Source organism: Strix aluco, chromosome 15, assembly GCF_031877795.1.
Source record: "Strix aluco isolate bStrAlu1 chromosome 15, bStrAlu1.hap1, whole genome shotgun sequence".
In the NCBI taxonomy this organism is placed as follows: domain Eukaryota; kingdom Metazoa; phylum Chordata; class Aves; order Strigiformes; family Strigidae; genus Strix; species Strix aluco.
In genome coordinates this window covers 7371841-7398028 of record NC_133945.1, presented here as the reverse complement: position 1 = coordinate 7398028, position 26188 = coordinate 7371841, and the positions used below count along the sequence as shown (strand labels likewise).

General features: G+C 46.1%; 1 protein-coding gene across 1 annotated transcript in view; it reads right to left on the bottom strand.

Moving 5' to 3' along the window:
• The window catches only part of CACNA1H (calcium voltage-gated channel subunit alpha1 H), a 128208-nt gene that overhangs the window by 15991 nt on the left and 86029 nt on the right, over positions 1-26188 (bottom strand). Inside the window, exons 20-27 of the mRNA XM_074840953.1 lie at positions 24272-24398; positions 21082-21207; positions 20282-20371; positions 19246-19438; positions 11340-11491; positions 9238-9347; positions 7963-8096; positions 7312-7382 (exon numbers count right to left, since the gene is read on the bottom strand). Coding sequence (XP_074697054.1) covers positions 7312-7382; positions 7963-8096; positions 9238-9347; positions 11340-11491; positions 19246-19438; positions 20282-20371; positions 21082-21207; positions 24272-24398 — 1003 coding nt within the window. The remainder of the gene's footprint in view (positions 1-7311; positions 7383-7962; positions 8097-9237; positions 9348-11339; positions 11492-19245; positions 19439-20281; positions 20372-21081; positions 21208-24271; positions 24399-26188) is intronic.

Genomic DNA, 26188 nt, shown 5'->3' with positions numbered 1-26188 from the left:
ACTCCAGGGAATAATAGAGATAATACAGTGATGTGGATGGCTGGTCTGGATTATTTCATCAGCATGTACTGTCTTCTGGAATAGTGTTTCCTAATGCATGTCTGCTGGACCACTGGTGGTTTGTAAGACAGAAGGCAGTCTGCAAAATGACTGCAAATTAGAAAACACAGGAAAACAGGCACACACCACGCTGCCGGGAAGGCAAATGAGCAAATAATTAAAGAGAAAGAAAACAAAAGTGATAAACGAGTTTTCTAGGTTGAGTGTATATTAAAGCCTGATGTAATAGGACTGTTAGAAGAGGGTCTTGGAATTTTTTCAAAGAAGTCTATAAGCTGAATATTTTACTGCTATTTTAATGCCTAATAAATCATCCTGCAAACTTCCAGCATTGTCGAAATTCCAAAGAATTTAGACTAACATCAAAGTTACTACCAGGTTATCAGTCAAAACTATTATGTATCTCTCAACATGCAAAGCATGTTATGAGCTGACATTTGCTCATAAACAATTTGCATTTGTAAAAGATTCTGTATTTAAGATCGTGACTAATTACATTACTGAACCAACGTGTCCCATAACTAGTTGTTCAAAGACCAGTTCTCACTCATGGGTTTGCTGTATTGGCTCAATGCACCCCAGCCACAGGCACACTCTAAAAATGCTAACAGAAGCATGTTTGCTAATGTGGTGTTTGCTGGTGTCTAAGCTTGCATTTGCCCTTGGCTGAGAGCACACACACAGGCAGTTCCAAAGCTCGGCTGATGCACAGGATCTCTTGGGAAGTGACTGAATGTCTGACTGATGTGGAAACGTGGCTCCATGAAAGAGAGATGTGGGAGACAGCAGCGAGTCAAAGATCCTGGGATGGGTGATGGCACAACCTTTACAGTTAACCCCCATCCCGACCTGTATCTAGACATCCAGAGCTGCTCCGGAGTGTCAGCTAAGAAGAAGGTTGCTCCCCATGTGCACAAGAAAAACCTGCTGCCCTGACCACCCCCTGCAGATGTAGCATCCACATGGATATGTGCAGGCACTTGGTGGCTCATGAAATTGGAGAGGACATGAGTTTCTCAGCAGCCCACAAACACCCGATGCTCAAGACAATGTGGCTGAGCAAAATGGCTCATGTCTTGCTTAGGTGCTTCAGCAAAACTGCTTGGTCTGTTTGTGTAGCTTCTGGCTGTACTGAATCGGCACAGGTCAGTGCCAGATTTAATATTTTATCAGTGCTAGCACATGGCTCTCTGGTATGTGTCCCTCAGGGAAAAAAAAGGAAGGTCCTCTTCAGTCCATGGCCTTCACCAAGGCCTGAGCACAGAGAAGGGCCCAAGGCATGCTCTCAGAGATGGGCTGAGGTGGAGGCAGCACCGTCTGCCAGCAGCTGCTGAGCAGCAGAGAAGGCAGACTGGATGTGTGTCTGTGACCTTGAGTGAGTCACTCCTCTCCTGTAACTCAACGTACGCATTTGTATTACCCTTGCGGATAGGTAATTAATGTCTCTAAAGCACTTTGAGATCTACTGAGACCAGACAAGAAAAAGATTGTGCATGAATCATGTTGCTGGGAGGAACGGGAGGGGGCACAGCACATCCAGGCACTTTTCTCCAGCAGCTGAAGGCTGGGATGCCTGTGCTGGACACCCGTCAGGGACAGAGATCCAGCTCTAGTCAGCAACCTCAATTTTGGCAGCCAGTCACCGAAGCAGGCTCTGAGAAGTGGTTCTGCTCTAGCAGCACTGAGCAGGTCAACCCATGCTCTGTTTATCCATCACACTCCCCCTGACTTGGGCTGGTGCCTTTGGCTGGGCAGAGAAAACTACAGATAACGCCTTTCTCTGGCAGGCAGGGGCTATCCGTCATTTGCTGTGGCTCCAGTGTTGAGGGGAGGCTGTGGCCTGTAGGGAGTGAAGCAGGGATGAAGAACATCTTGAAGACGTCCTTGGTGCCCTAAAGTACCTCAGAAAAGCCACAAGAGAAGGCAGCGATTCCTCCTAGACTTCCACTTTCTGGCATCCTGGCTGTCATATACTGCTGGTAAACTGTGTGCCTGGGACAAAGGGATGTTGTGGGGAGAGAGGCAGAGTCCTCCATCCCACCCAGAGGAGCAGGGAGAGCCTGTATGAAGAGCTAACCCTTCACCACCGTGCATCCCAGCTGGACCTACCATTTGGCTGGGTTAAAATGGTCTGTGATCTGCCATTGCAAAAGCCCTGGAATAACCCTGCTCAGCGGCAAGAAAAGTGACTCTCCTCTCCGCACATCCAGTAAAACCCTTCTCCCACTGCCCCTGCATGGCCTGGGGAGGCTGTCTCCGCTTTACTCTTGCAGACATCACTGCTATCAGTTTTCTGTCTCCTCCTAAGTGAGACTACAGTAGCTAAACACCACTGCATGTCCCATCAGAGTTCAACCTCTGACCTACACCACTAAGCAAAAAGCCCCTGCTGTGTTTTCTGCTGCCCTACTCCTGCAATGGCTGGCTGAAGCACACTACTGTTCCTCTGGTGTCTCTTCCTGCTCTGACATCAATTATTTCTGCACCACTGGCCCACACCTTGGCATTTCAGTTGTCCATGCAGGCAGTGCACACAGCTCCCTGGGATGCCTGTCAAGAGCAATTTCTCACAAAACTAAGCCCCTGCCAATCCTTTCCAAGGACATGAGTCCTCCTCATCTTCCTTCCAGCACTCTCCAGCCAAAGCAATAATCCTGGCAGCAGGAAAACACAGGCTAATTTATGCATAGACCCAAGAGAAAATGGACACGTTTGTCTGCTTGGAAAACAGAGGCCATCTGTGTGAATTCCAGGACTAGTGGCAAGGCCCAGACAGAACCTTGGAGGCTAAAGTCATCTCACTGGTGCAACCACAGGGCCACTAGCTGAACTGAATGAGCTCCCCTTTCTGTGTATCCACTCAGTCCCACAGAAACCAGTGCTAACAGCCAGCAGAACAGTGGTTTCTCTCCCTAATGATTTCTGCTTCGCTACTCAAATCTCTCAGGCGTCTCTGCGCTTCTTTCCAGTGTGCAGCATAGCACACACATACCTATTTTCCAAAATCTGTCTCATCTGCAATGCTTGCTGGTGAGACATTTCTATTCTTGCTCTCTGAGCTTCACAGTCACTGTGGGTTTTCAGCATCTGGCAAAAGCAGACTATTGTTTGTGTCCCACAACTGCTGTTAGATGATGCCAGAAAACCTCTTCAAGAGCTGAAGTTGAGATAAGCACAGGAATTACAGCACCAAGAAGAGTTAAACTCCTGGACAGGAGTAAACTACAGGTTCTGTCATTCAGGGCATTGATAGAACAAGGAGCTCTTCACTTTTTTTCTTGGCACAGAGTCCATCTGGGGGGAGTTCCAAGCCTTGAAGACAAAGAGGAGGTATACTATACAGTCCTGCATTTACTTAATGGGCCATCCGCAAGTGAGAAAAAAAGAAGAAAAAAGAACCCAAAACTTTTGGTAGGAAGGTTCCACATTTTTCTATTGTTGGCCCTGCAGAGCCAGGATGACAACTGGACTGGATTCCACTTTGTCCTCTCCATCAGGCAGAGCACTGGCAGCTTAGCATTGACTGCAGATTTTCTTACTGGCAATCGATACTAGAAGTGCTGTGCAGGCTGAGCTGGGCTGCTCAGTATGGTGGATTCACTTACACAACCAGCATTTTAACCCAGGGAAATGCAATGTTACAAATCTGAGAGTGAAGTGCAGGCCATGCTACAGAAAGGGTGGGTTGTACTTTGGAAAGCAGGGGATGTGAAAAGGACTAAAGGATTACCATCAGATAGGAGTCTTATAGAGCAGACATTGCTTACAAAACCGATGCAGCCACCAGATGTGTAAGTAAGGGAATATTCAGCTGAAGCACAAGAGTGGTATAATTCATTACATAGCCTTAATGGGGCCAGAGCTCATAAAGTAGAGGAAAACACTTGGAACAGGTCTTCAAAACCTGCTTCATACTGAGAGATCAAAGGGTTTCAGTGTTCTATTTGCCAGACTGCAAGAGATTATTTTATCTCTTATTGCTCCAAAAAGGAGAAGTTCTAAAAGAAAAAAGAGCAAAATTACATCCAAAGAAAAAACAAATGTGGCTAATTCAGACTAAAACCACCAGACTATTTTAGCAGAAAAAGTAAACATCTACTGGAAGAATGTATTTAATCAATAGGGGATGGCCAATTCCCTAACATTTTGCATCCTTAAAACAAGATCAGGTGGCTTTTAAAAGCCACGCTGAAGTTCAGTGCAGAGCTGCGTGGCTGGTGTTATGGTAGGAGCAAGCTTCTGCCATCACAGGGGAGTTTTCAGTCTGTGAACGGCAGCACTGAACTGGCTTAATTAGGACTGGCAATGTCTAAGTGATGAAGTCAGTGCTGGTCACGCTATTCTAGCTCTAAGCAGTGGATCTACTTCATGTTTACACCAGTGTAGCTGATTTTAGCACTTCATACCTTAAAGTCCATGGCAAATTTTGTTTGTTCTCCAAAAGGGTATGCCATGAGGGTCCACCTTCAGAGCTGAGGCTGGCAGTGCCTTTCTAGGTGACCATGGCCCCACTACTAGTTCAACCTCTTGGTCAACCAGCTGTGAAATTGGAAAACTTGGATTCCTGTTTGCAAAGGAGATACCGCCTCAAGACTGCACAGTAGTGGGTAACTTTAGCCAGCGCTGCAGAAGCACAGATGGCCTGTGGCAGGAACCTGATGATCGATTCACACTATCCCAACCATTTTCTGGGACTAAGAGGGCATGGAGGGGGTAGGCAAAGAAGGTACCGTTTTGAGATCTTTCCCTGACCATTCTTTCTGTCTCTCTTGCCTCTCCTCTAGTCCATCTCATTTTTTTCAGAGACATGGTAGAGGAGAAGATCTCTGAACTGGTAGACACGAGGTTACCACACAAGGAGGATGCTATAGGGTAGGAAGTCTTCCTGCATTGAAAACAGCAGCTCAAGGTCAGTCTGAAGTTCCAGAAGAGGAGACTGAGCCTGTACTGTGACAGCTTCAATCTTGGATCGAAATGCTAACATTCCCCCAAGATAGTTGGTTCTCTGAGTGTTACTCAAGTTATATCTGCTGCTGAATAAAAACAAATAGGAAGGTGATGAAAATCACCCAAAAGAGAAAGAAAAAGAAGTGTACTGCAATGGCAATACCTTGCCATGGTAAGCCCATAAATGGACATTCTACAGACACCAAAGAATTTCCCCCAAAACCTTAATGAATAGACATCAAATTAACTTTTCTTGTCATTTAGCAGACACATTCAATGAGGATTTTCCAGCTGTGGTTTTAGGCTGCTACATTAATTGGGGTAGGAACTCTTTCCCTGTTTTTGAAATGAAAGCTGTAGTTTTATGAAGTGTGATTGTCGTCGGAAGAGGTCTTCCCAAACCTCCCTTCTCATTTTCTGAATTTCACTGGAGGACAAAATGACATTTTTATCTGTGCGAGATCTGCTTGGAACATCCCTGGGGATTTCCCTTTAAAAGACTTTGGTTTGAATGTAAACTGCAAAAACACCCCAAGGAAACAAAAAGCCTGGCCTGCAGCCACCCTATTGTTTGGGGGGGAGAGAAAACAAGGAGAGGGAGAAAACATGCTCTGTAATCACAGTGCTTTTGAAAGGAAAAAAAAAAAAAAGACACAAATCAAATGCTTTCTTGAAATGCCAAAACACAGGTCAGGTTGGTAAATTCCACACTTTGGTCTCAGCCAAAATCCTTCACTGAAAAGGAAATCTGAATACCAAAGGGCAAATGCCTCCGATTAGAAACATCTCTATGGCAGTGATGAAAACTAAATGGGTCTTTCCAAGAAAAAGAAATTCCCCTTGTTTTCCAGTTAATTTTGAATAGATACTTTGCACTTAGGAACTAACTCATAGGGGTATATTTGGGTAATTACATGTACTAGTTCTACTGATTCTCATATGGCCACTCATATTCTGGAAAAGATGTCTACACGCTGGCCAAGCCACAGTGTTATCATCCTGCCGTTGAGATGTGATTCCTCTGCAGACAGCTGAAGCTGATCAAGATGTGACTGCCCACCATGGTGCCCTGGGCCTGCGGGGCTGGGAGAGGGGAGGCCTGACTCTCCCAGTCCATCCCAGGGCACGCTGCGCTGGCTTTTACGCAGAATGGAGCAGGCCCACTCATAAAGCTCCTTCCAACGACTCAGCTGTGAGATATTTTGGAGGGGTTGAAAACTAAGGACTTGTCTGACCATGCTTGTGCATTCTGAAAGCACTGCTTCTGAACTGCCAGCTCAGAGAAGGTGGCTGCAGAGTTTCTCTGTCTCATTCTTGATGGCCTGGCACCTCATATTGGTACTCACTTCTGGGTGAAGTGTGGCAATGTTTCCTTTCTGATCTCAGAGCATCTTCACCCCCTCTTGTATAGGGGTGAATGAATCCACAAGTATCTACAGTCCCTTTCCCCACCTCCAGTACTGACTGGTGGGATACAGGATCCTGGCGTTATATGAAATAGGAATGTGTAGGCAGCTGAGCTGACTCTAAAGACTGAAAAATTAGGAATCAGACCACCAAACCTACAAACTAGCAGGACACAGCTTAAATAGCATAAGATTTTAAACGCAAAAGAACCCTACACTTCTTGGAATTCTTCTGATGTGCTTTAGATCTTTTTGAGGGAGGAGTGCAAGTCACCAAAACACTTCTTTCTTTCTTTCTTTTTTCAAATAAATGGATCCATGAAAAAGCAGTCACAGGAACTCAACACTTGAAGGATCTTATCAAATATCATTAAGATTGTCAGCATCATTGTTCCTCTTGCAGCTCATGAGAATAAGGTGATTTAGGACCCCACTTCAAGCTTTTAACACTCAGAAACACCTCCCCTACTTGGCTTTTAAAGTCTGCAGCTCCTCTCTCAATAGATGTCAATAAGCACGGCTGCTCCTGTCTCACACAGAAAACTGCTGAGCTGGAAGCTGCCTAATTTCAGTCCTTTCACCAACAGCTTTCTCTGTCTATCTTTGTGTTTCCTGAACTTGCCAGTAAAATCTGTGTCTTAGAAGAGCTCTGCCTACAGCAATTGGCTCTCTGTTAACCCCTTTTCTCTAATCCTGGTTTGCCCCTCTAACACACACTGTGTGAGCAGGATGTGCCATGCAAAACTGTCCTACCATGGCACTGGTGGCAGCAGGGAAAGCTGATATCCTCTCCAGGTGGCTTCTAGTGCCCACCAAACTCGGTGGCATAGGGCTGTGCCCGAAAGGCACAGTTCACCAAGGGACACAAACTGGGCATGGATAAAGTCTGGGGGCTTACCTGGGGAAGTGCTTGTACCACTGTGTCCAGGAGAGCTCGCATCCCAGTGGCCATTTTAAGCAGTTTCAGCACTACAATGAGAATCAAATTCTGGTCAGCAGGGCTGGGAAATATTTCAAGCAAAACCCATAAAGGAAATCTAGCTTTGGATCTTGTAGGGAGGGTTTACATCTCGCTTGCATCTATTCGTACAGATGGCAAGCTCACTGCATCCTGGCAGGGCCTGCAGAACACCTGAACATCCTGACTGCTTCCCACACCAATTAATGTTACGGACATCAGGAAAACAGACCAAAAGCCAGAAGAACTCCAGCGTGCCCTAGGAGGAAAATGAGAGAGTGATGGGGAGACACTTCATCAGTGAAAAGCATCATCTCAAGCTCTGATCCTCCCTTCTCCACCGCTTCTCGCTCTTGTCTGATATCAGTATAAAAGGTCTGTGATCCCAGGTTTGAATGAGAAACCAATCTAAGATAGCACTGGAAACACCCGTGAAACTCCACCTAGTTTGTCTCGGAACTGACATTTTGCAGCCTTGTCGCCTAACTGTTCTCAAGTCAAACTGAAACAGCAGGACTAGAAGAATAAATGGCCAAATCACTTCCTGATGTGTCTGGAGGGATGGCTGGAGACCTACAGCACAGGCCATACCTCTCGCTATCCTCAGCACCCGCATGATGCGTATTATTGTTGGATTGATGGGCAGTGCAGCATTCATCTCAATCTCCTCCAGCGTGATCCCCACAATTGACAAGAGAACTATGGCCAAATCCAGCTGATTCCACCTAACAGACGAAGAGAGGAAGGACAAAAAAAGAAATCATACATGGACAGGCACCCGAAAGTAGAGAATTATCTGTAAATAACAAGCACAAAAAAAATCCCAAATGCCTCTCCTCTCTCATATCTGGTCTCATGGTCTTCTAGGTGGTACAAATTCAACTCCCTGCAGCTGGCACAGCCAGCCTCTGAGCCAAGGCTGCTGTAGGCTGTGACAGGGAAGTGTCCCTGCCTACTTCCAGGTCCCCATTGTCCCCCTGCTATCCACTTGGAGCCACTCTCAAGGACAAGACACCAGGCTAGAGGGACCTTTGATGTGACGCAATACAGCTGCTCCCATATTATGTCACCTCTCTCTTGAATTACTCCACTTGTGTATCTCCATTGATTTTTAGGCTAACACTTGCAGAGGGTCTTCCACACCAGCACTAGAAAGACAGTAAGGCGTGAAGAAACTGAGTGTCTTTCCTACGTAATTTCCCTCATAAGTGACACTGCTCATAGCAACGTCCAACCACTCAGTCAGGACAAATGAGGCAAACAAGCTGATCTTGTGGAAAAGGGTCCAATCTTACCCTGCTCCCCAGCAAGTTGCCAGACCACAACGTGCTTTCCTACACATTTGCTTCTGGCTAAGTGTGAGGCAGAATAAGATAGTAGGTCTCTGCAGCTGGGATCTGAAGGCAGCGGGGCTGAACACAACTACCTCTGTCTGCCAAAGGCTTTACAAAGCCAGCAATCTATCAAAGGACTGGTTTGGACTGAAAAGGAGACTTGTTCTGAGGAACTCTGTGACCTTAGATTGCCAAAACTACTATTCTGAGGACTGGATTGATGCTAACAGGTTGTTTCTGACCTCTAAGCTGAGCCGGTCAGACCTGGTGCAGAGGTAGATTCTGCAGGAAAGAATGTATCTAGAATTCTGTAAGATTTCCTGAAGTCCTTCTGCAAAGCAATAGTAGCAGTTCTTAGAATTTTTAGTTCCTACACTATAAAGTTTGCACCCATGGAGAGACAACCCTTTGCTCTTCCTTGCACACAGCATGTAGTACAATCATAGTAACACTACATTTACCCAGCATCTGGCTTTAAAACTAGGTCAACACAGCTCTATCCCAAATACACAGGAGTTTAAAATACTCTTACCTGTCCTTAAAGAACCTTCGAAAACCAAATGCCACCAACTTCAGAACTGCCTCGAACACAAAAACTATGGTGAACACATAGTTGCAGTACTTCAGGGCTTCATCCAGGGACTGGAAAGAGAGACACCAGTTAGACCAGCCCCAGCTGTCCTTTCCTAGAGTCCCTGCAGAGGGACTGGCAGGCACAAAGGTAGCATAGGCACAGAGATGTAAGAAGTAAAGTCCTCATAGTCTGCAGAGCTCACAAAACCACACTAAATCACACAGCAAAACTCAAATAAAGGATTAGACACAGATGCAAACAAAAGCCTCATGAGCACTAATACTAGTTGTGCTAAAAATGTCAAGAGCTATCAATCCTCCAAGTTCAGTGCACAAATTGTTCAGTCTGGGTCAGAAAGAAAATTTTACCCCTTCTCCATCTAGTAAAGTTTACTTCTTCTGAACTGCCTAGCCTTGGGTAGAATAAAACACTTGATGGATCATTTCTTTATTCCAGCATGGCAAACCTTAGCACAACATCTTTGCTTAAAACACTCAGAAAAATAAATAACGTTGGAAATGGATTTAATCTTGCCTTCTTGAAAAATGTTACATCTCTAGAGCTGGGCAAAGTATGTCCATATTTGGTGCAATGTTCACGCTCTCTATAGAGCTGCTCTCGGAAGTCAGGAATCCGCAGTGTTTATACTTTAAGATGATGAGTGTTTATAATGGATTTCATTGGAGCTGGAGGCCAACAATAGCAAAAGAATCTTGCTGGGACCTTAAAATAGATAGCTGCAGAGTGAAACAGCTCTTTGGTTGGGTAGGGATTTGGGGAGAGGAGGGAAGGGGAATTTAGTTAAATGCAGTACAGGTCTCTTACAGCTAGAAAATGACAACAATCAGCATCAAAACAGACACAACTGGAAATAAAATGCAATAGAGGATTCTGCAAAGCAATGTCTGCTTTGTTCGCAGAGGAAGCCTCAGGCCACAGGAAAGCTCTCCTCATCACATTTGTGTGATGACTGTGCTTTGCTGACCCCAGATATGTGGGATGATCATGCACTGATTTTTTGGGAACAAGAGCTGAAAGTTTTTTAGATGTTGGCATTCCTCAGTGCACTACTATAACTATTTTTGTTCCAGTGCCTAAAATAAAATGGCAACTTAAAAGAATGTGGGACAATTTACTATTCCATCTCAAGCACACTGCCCAAGCCTGAATTCTCATAAAATTTGTGATGTTTTGCATTCAGATTTAAAGCACTGTGTTCTACGTGAACATAAAACAAGTATAAATAAGACCTAATCTGGATAAATAACATTTGCATGCGAAACAATGGCTGTTATGCAAAGGAATTATGGGGGCAGAACAGCGCACAGTCAGCTGGCGTAAAACACACAGGCGTTACCCTGTGGCTTGGTGCCCTCTGGCTTAGCTTCCAGGAGGCATTTGCAGGTTACCTGGCAGATCATGCAATACTAGAAAAGTAAACACTGAGCCTAGAGCTCCGTGGATGATAATGCAATGGAAGATTAATATACGTGGCAAATGGACAGGCTGTATGATTTATGCCAAGGGTTTTCTTGGGAAAGAACGATTTTATGATACATAAAGAAAAAAAGGGTTGTAGTTAAGAGTTGGTTTATTCTAAATTCATTGAGGAAAAGAAACGTTGCTCTGCATGCATTAACTTCATGTTTGTATCTGTTAGTGGAATGTTCTAAAACTCTGGACTGTTTCACAGTTTAAGAGTCAGTCACGCCTGGGATCAGGAGAAGAAATATTTGGACTGGTCTTTTCCTAGTAAAAGTTTAGTTCACTCTCCATTAGCCTTATTCTCTGTCTTTTTTATACAAGAGCAGGAAAATCAAGCTTTTGGCCGAGGCAAGCGACTCATGAACGATAGAGCTGGCCTAGAGTTAGACAGGTTGCGATGCTGAGTCTGGAGCCTGCTGAGGCTTTCAAACACCAGGGAATGGTTCCAGGGAAGCAGGGCTGGCTGCAGACCTCACTGGTCAACAGCATCCCAAGGGAACAGCGTATGGTCCTCAGGTCCTCTGCTACACCATGCTGGTGTGTTTCATGGCCAACACACTGATGGGTGACTTTACCTTTGGCTGGTTGTAGTGCTCCATTGACATAGTGATGACATTGACCCCGATGATGAACGTGATGAAGAGGTCGAGATAGTGGCTGGTGCAGAGGGTGTGAATGTACTTCCGTGCCGGGGAATAGTCAGCGTAGTAAGGCCTGCGCTGGGCTTCTGCAGGAAAAGACAAAGAAAGGCAACGCAGTGAACGCAGGCCCTGCTGCACGGTTGGCAGCCATCACAACACGGCCTGTGGTCGTGTCTTACACATGCCCAGATTCAGCACGTGGGAGAGCTGATTCAAGCAAGCCACGTGAAATGCCCAAATGCTTCTACCTAGAACCTTCAAGAACCACAGTGGGGTTATCAGGCTCGGCCAAACCTCTTGTGCCTGCAGAAGGGACCTCCACAGCTTTGACAGCCAGGCCTGTTCTTCTCCCAAGTGCTCTCTGTTCTTACTGCTCTTCTCTCAGGCTAGAGGACAACCTTTTCACTTAATGGGACTCTTGTCACAAACCAGAAAAGTTGAGAAGCAGGATGGAAATGCGACCCAAAGCCAGGAGAAAAGCTTCAAACGCAGCAAAGCTTCAACTCCAGTTTAGACAAAAGGCTTAGGGTAGGTCTCATCGGTCTGAACTCGGATATATAACTCTCCTAATCCTGCTGATGTCAAGAACGTTCCATGTAAGAAAGAAAAGAACATAACCTGAGCTTAGCTTCTGTGAGAGAAGGCTTTTGGTGTATTTTAAATGTCTAAAGAAAACATAGTGATGCTTGTGGCAAAGAAGGACACATGCGTGAGGGTTAGTAGCACATGGGAGAGCATCAATGGCAATGGAGCTTGGCATTTGTCTCTACAAAGACTATCAGCACAAGCTCATCTGGAAATATAAAACCAAGGGCATGGTTGCATCTAAAAAACCATTCAGGCTATGACCACATGAATTTTATATTTCTGCCTCTGGTTATGACTCCTCCTTTCTTCTCTTTGAAATGGGGACATTTCTGCACATGACCAAGTTCCCAGGGCTGTTCCAAGGAGAGTGTTTGGACACTGCCCCGTGACAGAGTTGTATTTACTGCGTGTGTCTCTCTTAAATTAGACTGTGACCACAAGATGGCTGTGGGCACTCAGATGGAGTCAAATTTTTTTCAAAGTTAAGAAATGTAAATATTCAAAGAGTGTACTTAAGGCCAAAGTCAGCATTACTGTAGATTTTGCAAGTGGAAGAGACATGTTAGGTCATACTAAGTCAGAGCAGGATTGTTCTTAACAGAGAGGGTTTTTTTGCAAATGCTTCAGCAAATTCAGCTTTAAATGCATGAGGAGCTGGGAAAAAAGAGTTGCTTCACCTTAAAAATCAGGAGGAAAATAAGTTCAAAAGTACTCTGTGCGCTCCTGAAATATATCTTCCACTACTCTTCTCTTGCTAATATCTTTCAGATGGAGTGACTCTTGAAATGTGGTGGTTTTTTTTTTTTTTTTGGTAGTGCAACTGATGCCAGATTAGAGTCCAAAACCCTAAAATAAATTGGATAAAGGGAAACTGAATCTGTTGCTCTCTTTCAACTACTATTTTTTCTGGTACTTAAAAGTGGAGTGGAGGCATTTGAAAAACATTTCCTTCTGACCAGGGTCACCTAGACTTATTTTTTCTGCTAACGGGTGTGGAAAAACAAGATGAAAGCAAGCACAATTGTTTTTCAATACATTTTTCTGTTGCTTTCATGTGCTTTAGTCCTACCAGTCATCTTGGACTGGTAAGGCTGTCTTTGCTACTGAGCTCCGATAACCTTCCGGTGTGCCTAAAAAATAAAAAAATAGTAACAACATTGCAGTGTAATATTTATTTAAGTCTGTACAATTTGCTTTCATGTGCATTTAGGATTATGACATACTTTTTCTTTTTTTTTTTTTTTTAAATTTTTCTTGGGAATGCAAAAAATCAGCTTGTTGGAAAGTCTGAGAATACTCCAAATAGTCAAGCATCCATTAAGGGACTATTTATTAATGACTAATCACTTGATTAATGGATTTCAGAACAACATTTGCAGAGTTGGGCAGGGTATGAACACACTGGCTAGCAGCACGCTGGCTAGTCTGTACACTCTGTCAGTGCTCAGCGCTGGCTATGCCTGGTCAACTGGTTGCTCAGAAAACTTGGGACAGGTTTAACTTGACCTGGGATGAGGGAGCTCTAGGAAATGCCCCACTCATTTAGGATGCACTACACCCCTGAAGCCACGTTAACAGTTGAAAAAGAAACTTCTGGGGGGACACATACAAGGACAGTCTGGGATAAAGTTGGCAACATTTTGAAACACATGCAATGACACTGCCATGCTCAGTGCAGTAACCATGCAATGTCCATTAGAGGAGATACCGCTCATGCGAGGCTAACGGTAGTGACAGGGGGGCACAGGAAGGACAGGCCAGCTTCTGCTCTCGGCGATGCTGGTGTTGGGTAGGACAATCCCATGAAGGCAGAGGGGTTGCAGCAGGGTGAAAGCAGTGAGAAATCAGCCACACAGCTTCACTGCAGCTCTGACCCCCTCCGAGCAGGAGAGAGGCTGCGTTTCAGAGCTCCAAGGCCCCCAGCTCTGCTGGGTCACTGTTTGTTCCCACTCCCTTTAGGAACAGAAGTTTTACTTCAGTCAACAGCACAGCAAGTGGCTCTGACCTCCCTTCAGTTCGGACACATATTTTTACCTCTTAGTGAGAATATACTATGTTATTCTCCCTAGTTTGGGTCTAAGTGTTCACTGCACATATGTACTGCTACAGCCTGCTCAACCAGAGACGTGGGGTCTGCAGGAAAACCTGCGTGAGGAGAACCACGGAGCATGGGGATGTGGGCACAGCAAACAGGGGAGATTTAATGCATCGTTAATTACAGTAGGCAAAATGCAACCTGTGCCTGGTTTCTCCAGGGAAATGGTTTCTCGGATGAGACTCCAATCAGCCAACTAGCAGACTTATATCAGACACAGACAAGTATCCCTTCAGCTGCAGCTGATGGTTTGAATTGGTGGAAATGCAGGAGGGAAAGGAGAAGCCATCAACATATGCAAAAGGAAAACCACAGTCCTTTCTCGCCCCTACTTCTAGATGTTGGCTAATGTTTGAATCTCACCTCTCTGCAGAGTATTTAAACTTCTTTGCTTGTGATTCTGCTGACGTGAAAATTAATGAAGCACTGTCTCCTAGCTTAAAAGCATTTAGGTTGGCATTACAATTGCTAGCTGCAGCTCCTCCATTATTCTCCTCTGCATGAAACATTAGAAAGCCCTAATGGGTTTATATGCATGCTTGGCACAAAGTAGCTCTATACCTGCAGCTGCCTGGAAAAATAAGCAAGATCATTTGATAATTCCCTAGCTGGAAATACTAAACACTCAGATATGTGGTGCCCAAAATTTTAGTTACAGCTCAAATGTTTCTGCTGAATAGAGAGATGGTTGTGGCACTGAGAGGATGGACTAATTTAAATACCACTGTGTGCTGCCCACGATCGCTCACCCCTAGAGAGAAAGGTTTACAGTCAGTGCTTTGAAAGGCATCTCTGCTGGGTCTTAAAAGAAAACTGGCCTCTTCCTTCTACAACGTCCAGACACTGAGCTCTGTGTTGGGAAATGCCTCAAGGGGAACACGGCTGTGGCCACACTCCTCTCGTACAGAGTGGAAATCAGGAAAAAGCATTTCCTTTTCCAAGTTCTCAGTTTTTGGGGTCTTCCCAAGGCGACTTGGGACTTCCCTTAGTGACTTGGTTACACTACTGAAAGGCACTCTCTGCTCCCCAGCTCCGGGCTCCCTGGGCTGTCAGGCATTTCCAGCTTTCCCAGCATTGCCTGCACTGCTTTCGGCACACAGTGTCACCCAGTCCCCGCTCACAGCCTTTGAAGCTCAGAGCACTGCCTGCGTTCGACCTGACCTCACGCTCTGCTCACTGGGCCAACAGCTGCTGGCTTCATGGCAGATATGGGCGGGTTGGATTTGGCCCCATATCCTGAACGCAGAGGAGATCAAGCTGATCCATGTGGTTTTAATCAAAAACTTTAATCTGGGGAGGCTGGTTTCGGTCTGTGTCTTCTGAGAACCTCATTAAAAGGTTAGGAGCTGCAGGATTATTAAATTACACTACACTTATTTACATAGTAGATATAGTGGATGGAGGTAGTGACCGCGTCAGAAAAATATTCTAGTTCATCTTGAAGTTCTACCTTCACGTGAAAAAGTATGCTGGGCAGTTCTGTCTTTAAAACCACATCAAATGCATTTTTATGGTGTATTCAACCCCCTGCCCTCTTTTCTCACATGAGCAGAGTTAACTGGCAAACCCAGTGCCTTCTTTCAGGGCTGGCCCTGGTCTCAGCTGAGTCTATTGCAGCCCAGTCATGAAGGCTGGGCCTTATGGCCGCTGCTGCTGTCATGGTGGCGGTGCCTTGCTGATACGTTGGGCCCAAGAGCTCCGTTGCTGGTGCCTCGAGTGATGCTTGTCACAGTAGCAGAGAGAGTCAAGACATGATGACAAGGGGTGTGGGGTGCCATCCTGTGCCAGTCCCTTCATCAAAGTGGATCTCAGTTGGGGAACAAGAAACTTTTTGGAAAGATCTGAGGTGGTGTCTGACAGCAGAGATGTGGGCTGAGATGAACCTTCCTGCCAGACTCCTGAGAGGCCTAAAAAGTACCCCCCAAACAGATATGTGATGATTCCCCACCCCACCTGCATGAGGTCTGATGAGGAGCTGTGTCCTGCTGCAGGGCTGTGTCCTCCATGGAGCAATCCCTCTGCCAGGCTCACAGCTCTGCATGCAGGGTCCAACTCCTGGACCCAGCCTGCAGAGCCTGGGATTCGTACCCAAGGCCTGCTTCCATGGGACCATCCAGGCATAAGCTGAGGCTTAACCCATTTCCGGGCCTGAGCCCAAGCCTACTACGGCTCAATGGTGCGTTTCTGTGTGTATAGGTACCTACAGATGCCCAAAGACCTCAATACACAGAAACACACATGGGGTTGCTGCACACAGAGGACATTACAGACAGGAGACAAAGACAAAATGCCAGGCAGACGGGGCAAGTCCAGATGGATGGGCGTTGCTCAGATAGTAAGTACATCTGTTAGCTATGCTGGACTTTACTCTTGTTAACAGCCCTAATTCTTCTTCCCTTTTTGGTTTCTTCAGGTCAAAGACTAGAAATGGCAGCTGAAAGAAAAGCAGGGCTCTCTGCTAGACTTCCCAACATAGGCTCCTTGTTTCTCCGCAGAATTGCTGGTCTCCTGTGCCCATCCTGCCCCGTGGCAACTGGCCTCTCACCTGCTCCTCTGTGTGGGTGAGACACATAGCGCTGGGGCGAGTGGAAAGCTGGCCAGCCCACTGTCACCGTGCAGCATCCCACGCCTGCATGTGCACACAGACCCTCCCTCCCCCACAGAGACTCTGCCACGCACGGCACCAACCACATCTCACATCTTTCTGAGTCTGCCACATTTTTTTCACCAAATCCATCATCTTCTAAATTACCCAGGAGGTGAAAACTCCTCCCATTTAAATTAAAAAAAAAAATCCATTAAAATGTAAACAGTAATCTTCCAAAATGCGTATCAGGTATTTGATTTCACCTTAACAACTCAAATTTGGATGTCAAGCTGTCCCTGCTGAAGAGAGGCAGGTAGATCTCAGAGCCAGACACTCTGAGGTCACCTCCTGGAAGCCCAGCACATGGCCAAACGTTTAGCCTCTCAGTTGCTATATTGGACTTGATCGCCTTCCAGAAAGCTGTCCTCCTCCCTGCTCACTCTCAGTGAAATGTTACAACCCACAACTGTGCAATGCCTAAGTCTGCCGTCTGAAATATCTCCTTGACTCTATCCTTTGAGATAGCTGGATAAAGAGGGGCAATATAACAGAGTCCATCACTTTGACAGGCACTGGCTCTTTTTGGTGTCTAAGCAGCAAGCCACAGACAGGTTTGTAATAAGATTTATTTACTAATCAGGAACAGCAACTGGCTGTGGTTAAGCTATCCCTTCTTACCAGTTCCCCAGTCTATTTTCTCTAAGGATGCTTAATATTCTTTGTAAATATGCTTTTTCTTTTTTTTTGTTGCATATAAACTTTGAGTTTATCTGAATGTCTTCTTGGATCATCACACTGGGGCAGAAATACTGCACAAGCAGGAGGACTCTTGAGAGCCTGAAACTGATTTCTCTTACTGTGCTCGAAATGCTGCCTTCAGGATTTCCACTTTTAATCCTAGCTGGAACCTCAAACTCAAAAACCAAAACAGAAAAAGGGAAATGAAATTGCATTTGAACTCTTCTAAATCTCTGAAGAGATTCAACGTCAGTTTGAGGCTGGCTAGTTTGATCTAGATTTCATTTTAACCCAGCTACTTCACTCACAACTAGCTAAAATGAAATGGGCTTGGCCTTCACTGTGGTGTCAGGTCAGTCTGTCGTTAAGGCCCTGTGGAGACCATGGTGCAGACATTTAGTGTTGCGGTCTCCCATGGCTCTAATAAAGTGGACCACAAGAGCAGGAGAGGAGCTGCAAGATATATAGCTGCTTGCCTTCTGTCTCAAGTGTGCATGGATGGAGGAAACTGGCTGGGGTTTCTACTACCAAAGCCTTGGACTGCTATGTCCGTAGAGCCAGGCAAAAGACTATTTGATCTAACTGCAGTTTTCCCAGCTGAAAATGGACACCTATGGCTTGGCGTTTGGGAGACAACTAGCTATTTGTCACAAAGAGGTATCAGGTCCTTACAGGAGATTACACAGGGCAGCACAGTGCTAGGCAAAGAGCCACAGGACTGCTGCGGCAAGCAGGGCCAGAAGCACTCAAACCTTATTCCCGACTAAGCTCATCTTTGATTGCAGTGGCCAAGCCATATTCTCTCACTTACTTCTAAAAAATGCTTGCCAGCATCTAATGCAGGCTATCCCTGTTCACTAAAACTGGCTGGGAAGTTGGCATGGCTAGTTTCCTGGCAGTTTCCCCGGGAATACCCACCAGATGCTATAGGCAGCTTGTCCCTGACGGAGCCTGCCAAGGAGCAGTGGAGGTGAGAATTAATACATGAGAACCCCTGGGAAGGGGGTCAGGAAAGAAGCACAAGCTCAGGTGTTTTTCTGTTCTGGTTTGATGGTCACTACTAGATCCACTAAGAAGCAGATATCAGCTAAAGGCCTTCTGTTGCACCCTAATAGCCCTGCATGTGGCCAGTATTTCCATGTTGACTATTTGCAAGGACAAACCGAGTCCCAGTACATTGCTCAGCAGTGAAGGGCTCCCCCAGCCTCTGATGGGGCAAGCATCTCTTGTAATGGACATCTTTCAGAGAAGAATTTTCTGGACAGCCCCATCTTGGGGCTCCACTCCTCTCCCCAGGACTGTCAGTTTGTTCACGTCCTCATGCAGCATGTTTGTGGCATGCGGGGCCATGCGCTAGGACTCTAAAAAGCATCACATTTTGTCTAAGAAAAGAATTAATAAATCAAACCACCACCATCATCAGATGCAAGCGGCACATTAAGCCACAGGGCTACCCTCGGGACTGGCCTTCACGCACACAGTAAGCATTGCAGCTGTTTACTGCGTCCCTCAGTCACACCACGAGCTCCTGCTCGGTGTTTGGGACACCTCTGTCTTGCAGAGCATGACAGGGGACTCTGCTTGGAGGAGGATTTTCTCCCCAGCCAAGTAAACAGGTAATGCTTTACATCAGGCTGGTAGAGGACAATTCCAGGGTGTTGGCAACCCGAGACTTAAGGTACCGCCAAAGAGGTAACGAAGCAAAACAGCCTCTTGAATCCCATGGAAACAAAACCAAAGGAAAATGAAAGTCTTGCTTTGGGAGCAGGCAGGGCTCAGAAAGATTTTGGTTTGTAACGCAGTCTACCGACCAGACAGGTATATCTCCTTACTCCTGCGCTTTTTCTCCAAGCGTCTCAGCCGCTTCTCCTCCCGACGCCGGGCCTCCTCTGCCTCCTGGTGCTGTCGGCACTTGTGAAAGTTCTCCACCACCACCCCCACAAACATGTTGAGCACGAAGAAGCTGACGATGAGCAGGAAGGAGATGAAGTAGAGAAGCATCCAAGGGTTATGGTTCTGGATGGGCTGGTGAGGTGGGGAATTAAAAAACAAGAGAGAAGTGGCACAGATAAGATGTGTGTAAGCCAGAATATTGGGCACTCTGTAACAACAAGACAGCACAGTACACTTTTGTGGGAAGGAGGAGAGGGTTGGGAGGAGTTAGGAGATTTTTCCCAAAACAGTTTCTTCTCATTCATTTTCTCACTGACTAGAATTTTGCTTTTGCTGTGAAACCCACCCTAGCCTCCACAATTTGGCTTACAGGATTTAATTATTTTGGCGCTTATTTCATACAGCTTAAAATAAATCTCAGTGGAAGTGCATCATCCCACCTGCAAGATCATTTTAGTCAAAAATAGGCTCCAGCTTATTTTTTTTGAGATTTGTGCTCATGGTTAATGTTTCTCAGTTGTTACAGGATCTTCAGAAGCAGGAGAAAATTTAAGTATGAAGTGTTACTGTAGCTACGATAGGGTATTACTCATCTAAGACTCTTGACTTTCCTTTGCAAATGCCACGTAGCACACAAACTTAATGCCTCTTTCACAACATTACTGGTTGCTTCCCATCTTGTGAGATTTGCTCATATTCATCACACCTTCCATGAAGCTGCAGTGCAATGGCACGTGTGGCCCTCCTCAAGTACCTAATCATTCTAATTAAAAGCCCCATCAGTGCTTGTTTGTGTACTACAAGCCACTGTAAAAGCTACTCAGCGGAGAAGGGAGAACCTTGGCAGCCCAGTGGGCAGTCGGGACCTCAAGGGGGTCCTGGAGCTCTGCTCCTTCCTGGGACTTCAAAAACACCAGAGTCACCCAGGCATGAGACTTCTGAGAGTGACACATGTGGCCTGGGCAGTACATTTACCTGTTGGTCAATACCCACGGCATCCAAACCGTCGTACATGATGTTCACCCAACCATCTTTGGAGGAGAGGACAAACAAGGACATGAGGGCCTATAAGCAAACAAACAAACAGGAAAGATTGGTCTTGCACTTTAGTCCCCAGAAAAGAAATTAACAACAGACAGTGCTCAGCAAAACCAATCCACAGCTCACAACACATCATCTTGCCCAGAGCTGGTGAAGAAATGCAACATATTGTGGCTTGCTTTTACCTATTTCTGTATCTGGCTTAAAAGTGAGCAAATTACAGTCAGTAATACTCCTTTTCCCTCACATATAGGCTGACTTTTGCTCAGACACATCAGGCTTTCTCATCAGCAAAGCATGATTAAAATCAGTGTCAGGCTGGCACAATGTCATGGGGTTTTAAAAAGCAGTAATACACCCCAGTTCCTACTATGGGCTGTCTTGCTTTTCAGTCAGTATAAAGGACCTTATTTGCAAACAGAACAGCTAGAAGTCAAGAGATTAAAAGTGACAGCTCAAGTCCATACATGAGGGACTGCATGCAAAAGTAGTGTCTTTAAGACAACACTATCCTACAAAAAAGGAATCGTATAACCCTAGGAAGTCTGGCTGCAAGAGATCAAGAGGTGACCTGATCCATTTTTACCCAATGAGGGTTGCTTCTGACAGATGAATGCCTACATCGTTCTTCTAAACTTCCTATGCTGGAGGTTCCACACCCTCCTCAAGGAATGCATTTTAAGTGCTCATCCTTTAAAAACTGGTACAGAAAATCCCTGCAATGAGGACTTTACCTGTCCCAAATTGTCAAAATTGTACTTCCGCCGAACCCATTTGTAGCGTGCGTTAGTGCAGTCAGTCTTCGTAGTGATGTTTTTTATATCAGGACCATCACAGTAGTAGAACTTGCCTTTAAAAAGCTGTATTTGAGAAGCAACAAAAAAAGAAAAAACAAAGAAGCAGCTTTGAAAAGTCTGTCCCCTGATTTATCTTTCTTCCCCCCAGCAGAGTTGCTTGCCAAGTTCAAATTCATAGACTAGAATCACAGAATCATTTTGGTTGGAAAGGACCTTTTAGACTGAGTCCAACCATTAACCTAACACTGACAAGTCCACCACTAAACCATGTCCCTAAGCACCATGTCTACATGTCTTCTAAATACCTGCAGGGATGGTGACTCCACCACTCCCCTGAGCAGCCTGTTCCAATGTTTGACAACCCTTTTGGTGAAGAAATTTTTCCTAATATCCAATCTAAACCTCCCCTGGTGCAACCTCTTGTCCTGTCGCTTGTTACTTGGGAGAAGAGACTGACACCCACCTCTCACTACAGCCTCCTTTCAGGTAGTTGTAGAGAGCGGTAAGGTCTCCTCTGAGACTCCTCTTCTCCAGACTAAACAACCCCAGTTCCCTCAGCTGCTCCTCACAGGATTTGTGCTCCAGACCCTTCACCAGCTTCGTTGCACTTCTTTGGACATGCTCCATCACCTCAATGTCTTGTGTGCCCTAGTCCTGCTGGCCACACTATTTCTGATACAAGCCAGGATGCTATTTGCCTTCTTGGCCACCTGGGCACACTGCTGGCTCATATTCAGGTGGCTGTTGACCAACATCCCCAGGTCCTTTTCTGCCAGGCAGCTTTCCAGCCACTCTTCCCCAAGCCTGTAGCGTTGCGTGAGGTTGTTATGACCCAAGTGCAGGACCCCGCCGAACTCGGTGGTGTCTGCAAGCTTACTGAGGGGGCACTTGATCCCCTTGTCCAGACGGTTGATAAAGATATTAAACAGAAATGGTTCCAGTACCGAGCACTGGGGAACACCTCTTGTGACCAGCTTCCAACTGGATTTAACTCCATTCACCACAACTCTTTGGGTTTGGCCATCCAGTCAGTTTTTTACCCACTGAAGAGTACACCCATCCAAGCCACGAGAGCCAGTTTCTCCAGGAGAATGCTGTGGGAAACTGTGACAAAGGCTTTACTAAAGTCCAGGTAAACAACATTCACAGCCTCTCCCTCCTTCACCCACTAAGCAGGTCACCTTGTCATGGAAGATCAGGTTAGTCAAGCATAACCCGCCTTTCATAAACCCCCGCTGACTGGGCCTGATTGCCTGGTTGTCCTGTACATGCCACGTGATGACACTCAGGATGATCTTCTCCATAACCTTCTCTGGCACCAAGGTCAGGCTGACAGGTCTGCAGTTCCCTGAATCCTCCTTCTGGTCTGTCTTATAGATGAGTGTCACATTTGCTAACCTCCAGTTCACTGGGACCTCCCTCCTCCCAGTGGCCTGTTCCTTCTTCCAAAGGTCATAAACAATCTTTTTTTTCCTGAGTTCCAGTCAAAACTCTCTGTTCAGCCAGGCTGGTCTTCTTCCCTGTCAGCTTGTCTTTTGGCACATGGGGATGGCCTGCTTTTACAACTTTAAGAGTTCCTTCTTGAAAAACGTCCAGTCTTCCTGGACTCCTTTGCTCTTTGGGACTGTCTCCCAAGGAACTCTGTCAACCAGTCTCCTAAACAGGCCAATGTCTGTCCTCAGGCAGTCAATAACCCTTGTCTTTGCTGTCACATGGCTCTCCATCCCCTACCTCCACTGAGATGGTAGACAGAAGGACCTTGCTAGCACACCAGACCTCAAACACTGGCATGCTGCCTCCAGGCTTATCTCTAGTGAGCCTGTTTTTATCCCTTCCCCCATTCAAATCTAGTTTAAAACTCTTTCAGTGAGCCTGCTAACTCCTGCATAAAGATCCTTTTCCCCCTTTGAGACAAGTCTGTCACCAGGATGCCTGGTGTTGTGTAAAATGACCCATGATCAAAAACCCCCAAATTCTGCTGGTGACACCAGGCTTGAAGCAACATATTGATCTGCTGGCTCTTCCTTTTTCTTCCCTCATCATTCCCTGCAACTGGAAGGATAGAGGAGAACACCACTTGTGCTCCTGAGCCCTTAACCAGTCATCCCAAGGTCCCGAAGTCTCTCTTGATTTCCCTTGGACTTCTAGTTGCATCTTCATCGCTGCCTACCTGGAAGATCAATAATGAATAGTAATCTGAGGGCCGTACCAGGGTAGGAAGCTTTCCCTTCACATCTTTGACCCCAGCCCCAGGGAAGCAGCAGACTTCCCTAAGAAGTGGGCCTGGTCTGCATACTGGGCCTCTGTTCCCCTCAGGAGAGAGTCTCCTATGACAACAACATGTCTTTTTTTCTTTATGGAAGCGGTTTTGACACAAGGCGTAGACCGATTTAACCTTGGTGACCCTTCCAAGCTAGACGAGCTGTTGTCCTCGTCATTGTTCAGTTCCACTTGCAGAGCCTCACACCTATTATGCAAGGGCACCTGGGAAGGTGGGGTGGTCTCAGAGGAAACGCGCTTGCTGCGCTGGGCAAGAACTTGTTGCCATTTTCCCCTATTCCTTGAGTCACTGCGTTCAGCCAGGTGGAGAGAGGACAGGGAATCCTCCGTATTGTGTGTCCTGTCTGCCTGTCGGGCCTTGCAGCTCAGATACCTGTCTTAACACACACAGCAGGAAAACACCTCTGGTGAAACTTCAGGTCCTGAGACATTGTTGTGTATTGCCTCAGACACAGAAGGAAGGTGATGCTGCAGGCCTGCCCTGCCTTGTTTGGAGGATGACAATCTCCACTCTGAGGAAGAGATATTAAATACATCCTAGAACATAAAGCTGGGAGGGATCTTGGGAATTTGTCTTTTCCTTCTCCTACCCTCAGGCAGGCTTAGTTGGTGCTGTGTCTTTCATCAGGGAGGTCTGCTCTTCTAATCCTGAGGACCTTCTAATGAGCAGATGCCAACCCAGAGCATTTCTCCTGGGGCCTGGCTCTTCTTTCCTAACACCTAACTGAAATCTTCCTTTGGAGAGATTTAAGCTTATTATTTCCACCTTAACCCCAGGTGGTGAGAAAAACAGCTTCCCTCTTGCAGCAGTCACTTACAGATGGCCATAGTGAGGGAAATACTCTACCTGGACCCCTAAAATCCCAAAGATAATGAAGAAAGCACAGCAGATGAGAACAATATTCCCAATAGGCCTCAAGGAGGAGATCAAGGTTTCTACCACCAGCTTCAGACCTGGGGCTCTGCTGATGACTCTGGAAAAAATGGTAAAACAATAAAGCTTTTAATTTTTATGCATGCCCTGTTACTATATGGTTGCTTTTCCTCCTTTGCTTGGGCTGCAGTAAAGCTAACACAACCCTCCTCTACCTGCAGGGAGCATTCAGAGATGATTAGTGACTTATTTGGACAACCAGAACACTCGCAGTCACATTAGATGGAATTAAAAAAGCGTAAAGACATCCTGTCAGCAGGGGTTTGGGCAATTGCTTACTAGTTAACAGTGAGGAGGGAATAATACTACGGGCAGAATATCAGAGAGGTTCCCACTACAGGGCTATTTGTACCTCAGTCCAGAGAGCTGACGCCCTCTGAGGTCTCTCTGATCCAAGCAGAGTGGCACACACCAGGCAGGAGCCTGCTTCCTAACACAACACATGTAAACAGCTTCACAGCGCTACTAGAGAGCATGTCTTCTCCTCTTTCTACAGACATAAGTGCTCACCCGCCCTGCTGGCCTGGGCCCCATGACAACTTTTCAAACAAAGTAATTTCAATTTGTTTCCTAATTAGTTCCTGAACTGACTCTCAGCTAACAGGAACTTGTGATCAACAGCTCCACAGCCAAAGGGTCATCCCATTAAAGAGCAACTTGCTTGCTTTCTGGCTGTGAGAGGCCAGGCACGCTCTAAGCACGGCCTGAAACAGGTTTTAGGTGTTATGGAGAACAAGTGTTTGGCTTTCCTGCATGAGTGCCTGGAGAATGGCTCTCCCATGGGTGCCTGAAAAATGTGTTTGCACACAGAAGCATAACTAGCCCAAGCAAGCTTTTCTGGGAAGGCAGGTGTTTTGACTGAAGAACATCAAAGCTTTTTTAGGAGGGGCCTGTAGAGGGGAGAGGGTATGAGTCCTTGCAGGTAGCTTGAGCTTGCACGGCTAATGATGCTTTCATGCCTGCCAAACACAGAGGAAAGAGGAGAGCTGTATCCTGCAGGGACAAAGCATTTCAATAGGGTCTTGTTTGGCAGCAAATAATATGGCAGTTTGAACTGCACCTACAAAGTGTTAGGAATGGTCTCTGGAGTAATCCTAGAAGAAGCCGTGATAAGTGAAGCCGTCATGAGAGGTGATGAATTCCTCTCTATTAATAGGATCTGGCTCAGTTATTCTCCAAGACCAATTCCCTTTTTTTCCTCCTTATGTTTACTTATGAATTAGCTATGCCTTGATTTCTGTTCCTAGTTATGTGTGTTAGACAGGTGCCCCGTGGCACTGCCAGGCCAAGGCTTGTCCAGGGTGACCCAGAGTGGCTCGGGGTGAGCCAGCACTGCAAGGGGACCCTGATGCCACCAGCAGAACAGAGAGTGGGAGCAGGAGAGGAGACAGAAACACTCACAAAGTTGCTTGTCACTAAGGAAATAATACGGAGCAGACAAATAGCTGTTGTTCTTGTGGTCACGGGCCTAAACAAGACTGACTCTTCCTATTAATCTCATAAGCAAGCAGCTTCTCATCAGAAAGCCTACAGGTCTCTGGAGGTGCCTATCTTATTTCCCCTGAAATTTCATGAAAAAAGGCTCGTGTTCCTTGCCAAGCAGGATGGAAATAGAACAGGAGTCATAAGCTGATAAAAATCCCCCAAGCATTAACACTCTGTTATTGCATAATCATAAACAAAATACAAATTCTCTTTATTCCTCTTCTCAAATACTGAAAGTGTCTCCCCTTCCTCCTCCTAGCTGAGAGCTAAATTGTTTTGCAGCAATGTTAGATAGGCAGGCATGGGAGAGCAGGTATAGATGCTGAAGCTTATCAAATTATTGTC